Genomic DNA, 11,498 nt, shown 5'->3' on the forward strand with positions numbered 1-11,498 from the left:
AGTAGAGGAGAAGAGGAAGAAAGCAGGAGTGTGGCCACATGGCCGCAGCGCACGGGGCGAGAGGGACTGGCGTGGCGGCGGAGCTCTGAGTGCTGGGGGCACTTGGAGCTTGGGCTCCCCGCCCTCCAGGAGCCTAGAGTGCCATCTCAGAGAGTCCAGGCCTCATCCAGGGCAACGCCGAGCCCTCGAAGGACTTTGCGTGCACTGTATTTATGGATCATGCCTTTCACTCCTGTCGAAACTTAACATTCCGATGTTTTCGTGCTTTGGATTAATAATTTCAGGCTTTCCTCGCCACGCCCCCTGCAGTGTACAGTTTATCTGTTGGAGTCACGTAGTAATGACAGAAGGAAGACAACTGACTTGTTCAGATAGTACAAGAGGATGCTTAAGTAAAGTAGATGCACTAGCAGAAAGGTATTTTAAATGTTTTGTGTTCTTTGTGGTTAGTATTTTTGTACATCCTGTTGAAATGTGTCATTCCCTATATATTTTCAGGCACTTATGAAATTTTGGGGGTATGAATTCCTTTTTCGGACTTGGGTGGATGTATTCTCATTATCAATTATTACTGAAGTAAAGAGGAAATGATATCAGCAGATGCGCGGAGCTTTTATTCACACTGAATACACTATTCATTTAGACAAAAAGATCGTTTCTCAATTCAAATCAGAATATTCTAATTTAAGGCCTAAATCAGTTGTGTCATAATCTCTATGGAAACAAAGCTGCCCACTGTGTAGTAGTTGCATAAGTAACTCATTTCCCCCTGTAGATACACAGATTGTAGATGCAGATGCTTCTTTTTCCTTTTTCTCTTAAGAACTCCGTTACAATAGAAGAGACTTTAGCTGGTGACATTTGTTTATATATTTTATAAAACTCAAAATATCTGTTCATATTTCCTGCGTACACACATTCTTATAAAATCGTTAAAACTAAAACATTGTCGATGAGCTCAGTTTGTTTTGCTAGTTGAACTCTGGTGCAGAGGACTCAGCCATCCTTCTCAGTCCTTAGCATGCTGGCCTCATCTGCCTGTGCAAGGCTCTCAGTCAGGTGCCCTGGTTTTTTTCTTATTGATCTTCAGGCATTTTTTATATATTATGGATCTGAGTCCTTTATCGGTTATATGTTTTGCAAATATCTTCTCTCATTCTGTGACTTATCTTTTCATTCCTTTACAAGAGTCTTTTGATAAACAGAAGCTCTTAACTTAAAAATCTAATTTATCAATATTTCCCTTTATGGTTAGTGCTGCTTGTGTTTAAGAAATCCTTGCCTACCTCCCAAGGTTCCTCTCTTTTTTGTTATTTGGTTTATTTTTATCTGATTCTCCTCTCTCTTTCCTTCCCTGTCTACCAGAGGTAACCATTCTGATGTGTTCAGTGTGCGTTGTTTTGTTTTTATCTATCGTTATAACGTATGTACTGTTATGTGCCTGTGTATTTTTAACTTAGGTAAATGGTATTGTATTTACATAAGTTTCATTCTGTTTCTCATTCTGTTTCTTACTTTTTTCACTTAGCATATGTTTTTAAGATCTATTTAACTACTGTCCCACATCGCCATCACCTCCCTGCCACTGCGCCTAACCCTGGACGCGCATCTTTGCACATGTCCCCTTGTGCAGATCTTTGTGAATAGACCCCCCATTCTCAGTTCTGGGTCATAGGGTGTGCAAGTGCAGATGTTTGGGGCTTAACCTTAATAATGGAAATGATGGAAAATTTCAACCAAGAGCCATCTCTTACTATTTTAAGTGGGAAAAATTACAGTGTATTATAAGTCAACTCAAAACCCCCGAGCCTATTTCCCAAAGCATAATTGAAACTTAGTAAAACAATATACACAAATAACAATTTAGCAAGTTAGTCTATAAAATGCCTAAAAAGATCATTTTATAATCACCGACATTGTGGTTATTCACAAGCAGTTGCTTTGGCCACACTAACAAAGGTGGTTTGCCTGCCCTCCTGCCACCTGCCACCGGATGGCGGATGGCGGATGGCGGAGAGCGGCCCATATGTGGACGTGCTGGGATGCTCTCTGCACCAGCGGCTTCAGAGACGCGCATCCCCTTTGACGGTCCGCGCTTTCCAAAATGCTTATGCAGTTAGGACTACTGGGATGTTCCAACAAACGCATTTGGATTGTAATTTAAGACTTCCTGTATATTATTTTGTTGAAAAAATATTAGATTTCTGATTTCCATTTCTGCACGTAAGGAGCTTAGAAGTCCACACTCTGTCTTAACAAGTAGAAAACTGAGCAGACTGAAAAATCAACAACTCTTCTTAAATCCATAAGAGAAGGGAAGATCTAGGGCACAGCGTCGCCCCAAGATTCAAGAGAGGCAAAATACGGGGGAGTCACTGCCTAGTAGGGACTCACAAGCGGAAACCCCTGCAGGAGCCAGGGGAGGAGTAGGGGAACCTGACTTGTAATGAAGAATTGCTGGAGGCTCCCTGTGCACAACTCTGAGAGTTAAAACTTCCAGGGGGCTCTGGCATAAGGAGGCCCCACAAAATCGTGAAGTTTACCTCCAGGAGCTTGAACAGAGTCCCTCAGGAGATATCAGGAAAAAACGTCTGGAAGAAACCCGCTTCAAATATAAAGACACATACATGCTAAAAGTAAACGGATGGAGGAAGATAGACCATGCTAACACTGATCAAAAGCAAGCAAGATTAGCTATATTAATTTCAGACAGAACAGTCTTTAAAGTAAGGAAAATTATCAGGGAAAATAAGGGCAGTCTATAATAGTAAAGAGGTCAACTCTCCAAGAAGACGTAACACAACTATAGACCAAGATCTCTCATGAACGTAGATGTAAAAATTCTTAACAAAATATTAGCAAATTAAAGTATAATAAGAATTATATACCACAGCCAAGTGGTATTTATCCCAGTAAGCAAGGCTGGTTCAACAGTGTAGTCTATCATATCAGTGGACCGAACAAGAAAAATCACATGATCTTATCAGTAGATGCAGAAAAAGCATTTGACAGAATTTAAACCCCATTTATGTAAAGATTCTCAGTAAACTAGGAATAGATGGGAACTTCCTCAAGTTGATAAAGAATATCTCCAAAAACCTACAGCTACCAGAGGGCAGGGGGGAGGGGAAGGGGAGAGGTAGATGGGGTAAAGGGGGTCAAATATGTGGGGACAGAAAGAAATCTAACTGTGAGAGGTAAACACTAAATATATATATATGCCTTACTGTTAAACTTACTGGATTTCGTTAACCAATGTCACCATAAAAAAAAAATAATTAATTTTTAAAAAGTTCCTTTAAAAACAAACAAAAAACCCCACAGTTAACATCATACTTAATGGTGAGAAACTCAAAGCTTTCCCACTAAGATCAGGTACAGGTCAGTGATGTTCCCTCCTCCGCCTCACCATTCCTTTCTAACATCTCACTGGACGTCCTTGCTAATGCAATAAGCCAAAAAAAAAAAAAAAAAAAGGAAAAAAAAGGCATACAGATTGCAAAGGAGGACACAAAACCGTCTTTATCCACAGATGACATGATCTGTATGTCTGTCGAAAATTTGACACAATCGGCAGAACTTCTGGAACTAAGTGATTATAGCAAGACTGCGGGATACAAGGCTAATATACAAAATTCAATTACTTTCCATACATTCTAACAATGAACAAGTGGAATTTGAAATTGAAAACACAATACCATTTACATTAGCACCCTCAAAAATGAACAAAATATTTAGGTATAAATCTTAGCAAAATATGTACAAGGTCTGTATGAAGAAAACTACAAAACTCTGGTGAGCAAAATCAAAGGAGAACTAAATAAACAGAGAGATATTCCATGTTTGTAGATAGGAGAACTCAATGTTGTCAAGATGTCAGTTCTTCCCAATTTGATAGATAGACTCAGTGCAAGCCCAATCAAAACCCTGGCAAGTTACTTTGTGGGTACTGACAATCTGACCCAGAATAGCCGACACAATATTAAAGGAGAACAAAGGTGGGTGACTGACAGTACTTGGCTTCAAGACTTACTATAAAGTTACAGTAATCAAGACAGTGTATTGGCAGAAGAATAGTCAAATAGATCAATGGAACTGAATAGAGAACCCAAAAATAGACTTCCATTAATACGGCCACCTGATCTTTGACAAAAGAGCAAAGGCAATATAATGGAACAAAGGCAGTCCCTTCAACAAATGGTCTTGGGATAACTGGGCATCCACATGCAAAATAATCACTTTACATACTGACCTTCCATCCTTCACAAAAATTAACTCAAGATGGATCATAGGCCTAAAAGTAAAATACAAAACTATGAAAATCCTAGAAGATGACATAGGAGGAAATCTAGATGACCTTGGGTATAGTGACGTGTTTTTAGATGTAGAGTGATATGTTTTTAGATATAACACTAAAGGTGCGATCCGTGAAAGAAATGATTGATAAGCTGGACTTCATTAAAATTAAAAACTCATGCTCCGTTAAAGACTATATCAAGAGAATTAGAAGACAAGTCACAGACTGGGAGAAAATATTATAAAAGACACATCTGAAAAACGACTCAGCTAAAATGTACAAAGAACTCTTAAAACTCAACAATAAGAAAACAACCTGATTAAAAGTGAACCAAAGACCTTAATAGACATCTCACAAAGAAGATATACAGATGGCAATTAAGTATATGAGAAGACGCTCCACACCATGTGTCGTCAGGGAAATGCACCTTAAAGCAGCAATGAGATACCATCTCACACCTATTCGGATGGCCAAAATCTGGAACACAGATGACCCCAAATGCTGGCGAGGATGTGAAGTAACAGGAACTCTCTCACTCGGTGCTGGGGAAATGCAGATGGCACAGGCACTCTGGAAGACAGTTTGGCAGTTTCTTACATTTTCTTATCATGTGATCTAGCAGTTGCTTTCCTTGGTGTTTACCCTAAGAAGTTGAAAACTTATATCCACACAAAAACCTGCACAAGGATGTTTATAGCACTTTTATTCATAATTGCTAAAACTCGGAAGCCACCAAGATGTCCTTCAGTAGGTGAATGGATAAATAAACTTGGTCTATCTGGACAATGGAATATTATTCAGCACTAAGGAGAAATGAGCTGTCAATATGGAGGGACCTTAAATGCATATCACTAAGTAAAAGAAGACCATCTGAAAAGTCTACAAACTGTGATTCCCACTGTATTGACATTCTGGAAAAGGCCAAACTCTGGGGACAGTAAAAGGATCAGTGACTGCCAGGGGTGTGGGGGTCGGCGGGAGGTGCACAGGCAGAGCACAAAGGATTTTGGGGGCATTGAAAATACTCTTCATGATATTTTAATGATGGATATATTTCCTTGTACTTTTGTCTAAACCCATAGAGAGTATACACGAAGAGTGAATTGTAAAATAACACATGGATTTGGGGTGGTTATGATGTGTCAGTGTCGAGTCATCTTTGGTAAAAAATATACCATTCTGGTGAGTGATGTCGGTGGGGGGCGGCTGTGTGTGTGAGGTGGGGGTATAACGGAAATCTCTGTATCTCCCTCTCAATTTCATCATGAACCTAAAATTGCTCTTTTGATAGCTCATTTAATCCCAACACCACGTTGCCAACACTGTGGGTTTGGGGGAAAAGAACCTGAATGGTTTTACCCTAGTGTGTGACTCGATTTTGATGTTCAGGTTAGGGTAACATATAAAAGGCTCCTTGTAAATATTTGCTGTTTAAATCGACTGAAGGGGAAATTAGGAACAGGTGAGGGGAGAAAAAGACTAGTGCGGTGGAGGTGGGTATATGGACTACTTCGCTTGCTCTCGGGGAAGGACCAGGGAAAGCGCTTAGAAGCTTCGCCTCACGGGAGATCATGGTGCCATCTTGTGGGTGGATCTGGAAAGGACCAAGCAGGCTCGCCCCAGCTGCTACCAGGATGCCTCGCAGAGCCCCGAGTTCCCACGCAGCGCTGATGCAGAACTGCTCATCACGCATCGGAGCTCTGGTCTCGGAGTCCGTGGGATTCGATGGTGTCCCGCCCGTCAGCAAGTCCTGATCACTCTGCCTCCAAGACACGCCCCCAACCCATCTGCTCATCTCCATGGAAACTGCTGGGCCAAGCTGCCACCCTCTGTCACTTGGAATACTGTGGAGGCTCCCTTACTGGCCTCCTTGCCTCTATTGTCATCTTCCCACTGTCCATTCTTCCCACATGTCCACGGGTAGCCAAAGGGATCTTTTTAAAATATTAAAATCAGGTCAGAATCACTTCCTTGTATAAAACTCTTTAGTGGCTTTTCATGAAACCCAAGTTTCTTGACTTGGCTTGGAGAGCTCTGCGCCCCCTTTCCTGCAGCGCGCCCCTGTCCCCACCGCAGATCCCATTCCCTCCGCCTGGTGCGCCTTCCTCCACTTCCTTCATGGCCGGCTCCTTCTCTCATTTAGATGTCGCCTTCCATGTTGCCGCCTCAGAGGGGCCTTCCTCGACTCCGATTCTTGTTTCTCCCTGTTAAGTAGAGATGTTATCTTTCTTGTTCTCTGTCATGTGCCCAGTGCCTAGGAAACCATTTCACACGTAGTAGGTGCTCAGCAAAGATCTGTTGAATGAGCGAGTGCTGCTTTCCTGCTTCTTGGGCTTATTTCAGCTAGATACAGGGAAGGGGCAGGTGATTTTCGGCCTTTCTCAATGGCGCATGAAAAGACCATGGGAATTAAATGTCTGTGAATTAGGTCCAGTCTCCACCATGGCCACCTACCAGCTGTTAAACATGCTGCTCTGAGCTGCAGTTTCTTCTTCAATAGAATGGAGTTAATGAGCTCACCTTACTCATAGAGTCAGGGCCAAATTGTATTTGAAGATGATTGGAAGCAAAGTATTTATCACATCCTAGGCACCCTCCTCCTCTGTTAAAAATGCTCCACATTTTCCGGCCAGGGTTTGGCACTGGTTCTTTGCATTCCCAGCCCCTGGCTCCGTGTTTGGCTTATAACATAGTATTAGGTGGTCTGCACATATCCAGACTGCTTTTGACTCTTCCCACCTAAGAACTGGTGTCTTCTGACTCTTGTCTAGGCTGTGTCCCTTTGATCAAATGACCACTCTTTACCCAGAGAGAGAAAGACACACACACACATACACACACACACACACACACACACGATGGCCACTGGCTATACAGGGAAAGCCTGGGTGGGACAGTGTGGTTCAGGACAAAATCTGGTTTATGTTTTTACTATAATTCTTTTCTATATAGGTTTATACTCAATTAATGTAAATCGATCCCAGTATAACTTTCTGTTTCTAATAAAAAGATGTAGGAAAGAGAGAGATCACATTATTTTATGGTTCCGAATGCTTAAGCTTCTCATAAGATTCCTTCCTTTATGTTTCTTTATGAAATAAAATATATATGAAAATACCCTGAAAACTGCAAGTGCTGAATAATATAATGTATATGGATAGCTGGTATGAGTATGATTTCGAGGTAAATGATTGGTTCACGGAGATTAGCTGTTGAGTAAACATTCATTCAGAAATATTTTTTTGAATGCCTGCCATGTGCCAGGCACTGTTTTGGGTATTGGAAATATAGTAGTGCATAAAGCAGTTAAATCCCTGGTGAGAGAGACAGACAATAAAGATAAATAATAAAGTAAGTAGTGTCGCAAATGGTGACTGAGAGCTATGGAGGAAAAATCAAAGCAGGCAGGAGATAGGGAGAGTCAGGGGAGTAGAAATTTTAGACAGGTTGGAGTTATATCTCTTCTCCCACCGCCACCCGTGATCAAGATTCATAACCTGGTAACTTCGCCTCCAGAGTCACATGTAAATGATGTTGGGTCAGTTAGGCAAACAAAAGAAACTTGATATGTGGTTCATCAAAGCTTCTAATAATAATTTGCTATATGTTCCTGCAGCCATATTTATAAAAATATTATTTAAAAATATTACCATACAAATAGACATCATCCTTATCTGATATCCTAATTTTACAATCCTTTAAAAACAGTGAATCTTAATAAAAACATAAATGTTTAAAAATCCAAAAGGCTAAACTCAAAAATTTGCTTAATTACCCATAGCAATCCATGAGCATGCTGTGATTCTATATTACCTAAAAATATCAGCTGCTTTTGAAGCTGAAAGATTAAATCAAAGCTGTGTTATTAAAACGCATTTGGAAATAACTATTCCCTTCTAAATGTTAATGTGAAAAAAATATTAAGAGGCCTGTGACTCGAAGCATTAGATCAGTTTGATTCTGATTTTCACACACGAAGGAAGAACAGATACAAGCATTCCAGGATTTCTGATCCCCTACCCGGAGCAGGGGCCTCTGGGAACTTGTTTACTCTTTGAGGGCCCAATGCTGACGTCCGCCCACTGAGCAATGTCATCAGATTTCCTGGCGGTGGTTATTTTGGGGGGGCCATGGTAAATAGTTGTCGGGCTCTGCTGGGACACTGCTGGACAGAGGTCCTGAGAGCCGGATATACCCCGTAGACAGGATGTAAAGGTTAAAATGCAATCTCGTTAAGTAAATAAAGTGTTCAGTGGTGAAATAGAATTGCCTAGACAGAAATGTTTTAAAATGGTATCGCCAAAATTATATGAAGGCAGAATTCATAATCCTTAAAAAAAATTAAGCTATAGCTTCTTTTGTTTCTTAAAATTAGTGTAGTGGTGAGTTGTTTTTATAAGTTGAGATGTGAAGTTATGCTTCTTTCGTCTGTTAAAGTTATTTCGCCCTTTTGGGATAGACTGCGTCCGCAGTTGTTTTCCCAGGAGGGGCGAGGCTCTGGGCCCGAGCCAGCCACAGTTTTATCTTGTCCCTCAGCTTCTCATCACCCTATGTGCACACGCACATCTGTGTTTTTAAAAATCACACTTGTCTTTAACATTTAAAAATTTTATTAATTATTGCCTTTAACCTTATTTTACTCTTCCTGGTTTTCTTAAGTGTGTGCCGTTGACTTCCTCGGACTTAGCGAGTGACTTGAAAGCTTATTTGCTTACTTCTTATTTCATGACAAAAAGATTTAAGACTGAATTTTGCCTCCGAGTAAAATTTAGCAGTGTCCTGTAAGTCTTTATTACATGATATTCTCATTTTTACCATTTTTCAAGTGGCCTATAGGTATAGTTTGCATTTCTCTTTCATACAACAATTATGTGAGTTAATATTTTTAAAATTTCAATGGAAGGGGTATTTTTCTTGGTTTTCTTTAAATATATGTTTTTAATTTTTGCTTTGATTGCATGTGGTTGAAGAATAAAACCTGTACGCATTTTACTGTTAGGAATGTTTTTTTCTTTGTGACCTAGTATATCATTTGTTTTTACGCTATTCATAAATATTTTCTTTCTCTCCTTTCAGACCTTATTTTTTATCTGCTTGACCCTTCATAACAAATTTCATGAGTCTCCTTTGTCAGAGGCCACAGACCCCAGCTTGTGTAGAGGACCCACGGGCCGTCCGCCCACTTCATTATCCTGTGGAGGAGCAGTGGCCCTCCTGTCCCCCATGCTGCAGGAAATTAACAAATTTTCCTTCTCTTTCTTTTTCCTGGTAGGGCCACTGTATTCTCCAAGCGTAGGCCTGTATCATTCCTTGTTCTTTCATTCATTCCTTGATTTAAACTTTGTGAAAACCAACAAAAAACTCATCACCGAGAGCAGTCCCTCTCAGTGCCTCTTGCCGTCCTTCTCCGTGCTCCGTGGGAGTATGATTGTATGGATCAGATCTCCCCTTTAAGACTCTGTCGGCCCTCGTGCATTATCTTCTCTCAGAGATTCTGGCTTTGGCATCCAGCCGTGCCTCTCGGTATAAGGCTGGCCTGTAGCTACACCACTGGGGGGCCAACGGGGTGCCCTGGAGTCTGTTCTCCCCTTCCCACCCTGCGGCAGAGTCGTCCTCCTCAGCCTGAGGTCTGGAATAGTAGCGACCCCTCTTTTCTCTTACGCCTCCTGGGAGACGAAACTGCTACAAAGCCAATCAGAAACAGCCAGTGTGCCACAGTTAATAGACGTCGGCTTAGAAGCATACGAGGACTTCTCGCATCAGAGCAGCTTTTGTTCCGTGTTTACTGTGGGATGGGCCCTCCCTGAGGGAGAGGTTGGAAGTGGGCAGCAGTCGGGCAGTGTCCTGTGAGAAGGCTCACAGATCCAGTTCTGCTGCTGCTGTGTTGCACGTATGCGGTCATCCCATCACTCGGGGGCCCCCGGCAGGGGAGGGGAGGGATGCCTTCAACACTTACGCTGTTTCTGGGGAAATGCAAGATGTGTCTCCCTCTGGGTCGTGACCCAGTACCAGGCTTCATCGCTGGGGGCTGGATTTCTCCTTCTCTCAGGCTCCTTGGTGCAGCACGCACCTTCCAGTGGCCCTGTGTTTGCAGCCCAGACTATAGAACTGAACAGACTGGTCAGTGGAATGCCAGCTGCCCAGGACCGGCTCTGCGGCCTTAAACAAGGTCCTCGGAAACTCAGTTTCCCAGCCGTGAACTCTCACCATGTTGCTGTGAAGATGTGGCGAGGGGCCCTGTGTTCAGCCCCAAGCACAGTGCCTGGTGTACGCCCAGCCCTCCTCTCCTCTAGCGCTATGATGATTACTGCTTAGTGGGGTCTGGTTATAACATGGTATTTATCTTTGTGCCTTTTAGTGTAAAGCTCTCAAATAGCATTTATTGATATAGCACTATGCTCTTCTGTAAAATGGAAGTGCCAACTATTTCTTTGGCTTCCAGGTGCCACGGTTCTGACTGCAGGATTTCATATTTATGTGCCATTCCAAGTGTAAGCTTTCGTTGTTCGTCAAGGGAAAGATGAAGTAGGCATGGAAAGAACCAGTGTTTATTTAGCATCTCATCTTCTGGAACTCTGTGCATTGTAATCTCATTTAATCTTTGGAACAAATGAGAAATTGAGGCTGAGGGAGGTTGAGTAATTCACTTAAAGTCACACAGAGGTGGGAAAAGAAGACCCGAGATCCCACTCATTTCGTTTCCACCTCCCTGCTCCCCATCTTTTCCAGGGTTATAAGGAGATCCCTGGGGCTCCTCTGTCTAATAACCATTTAAGTCATGAAATTTTTCTCTGGAATAGAAATTTCAGTTTCATCTGTGGTTCTGATTAGAGAAAATTTTAAGCAAGCTTTAAAATATACATAGTTAAAGGGAATCTTTTTCTTATAGGTAGCAGTAGCTGATGTGCAATTTGGCCCCATGAAATTCCATCCGGATCAACTCCAGGTAATAATAAACCATGCTGTAATTTCCATATGTCGATTTTCTTTAAAGAGAGGGAGGGAGAAAGCCTAAAGTTATACATTGAAAATAGTCTTCCATTTTAGATAATTTGTACTATATTTATATTATAATTATATAAGAGAATGTACTTTTCTTAGAAATGCACATTAAGGTATATAGAGATGAAGCAATATCTGCAACCTACTTTAAAGTTTAGCAGTAAAGGAGAGAGAGAGAGAGAGAGAGAGTGTGTGTGTG

General features: G+C 41.6%; 1 protein-coding gene across 1 annotated transcript in view; it reads left to right on the plus strand.

The window, feature by feature from the left end:
• PDE8A (phosphodiesterase 8A) overlaps nucleotides 1-11,498 on the plus strand; it is a 109,870-nt gene that overhangs the window by 51,033 nt on the left and 47,339 nt on the right. The window contains exon 2 of the mRNA XM_006905301.3: nucleotides 11,187-11,243. Coding sequence (XP_006905363.1) covers nucleotides 11,217-11,243 — 27 coding nt within the window. The 5' untranslated portion in view covers nucleotides 11,187-11,216. The remainder of the gene's footprint in view (nucleotides 1-11,186; nucleotides 11,244-11,498) is intronic.

Source organism: Pteropus alecto, unplaced genomic scaffold (genome assembly GCF_000325575.1).
Source record: "Pteropus alecto unplaced genomic scaffold, ASM32557v1 scaffold60, whole genome shotgun sequence".
NCBI classification, from domain to species: domain Eukaryota; kingdom Metazoa; phylum Chordata; class Mammalia; order Chiroptera; family Pteropodidae; genus Pteropus; species Pteropus alecto.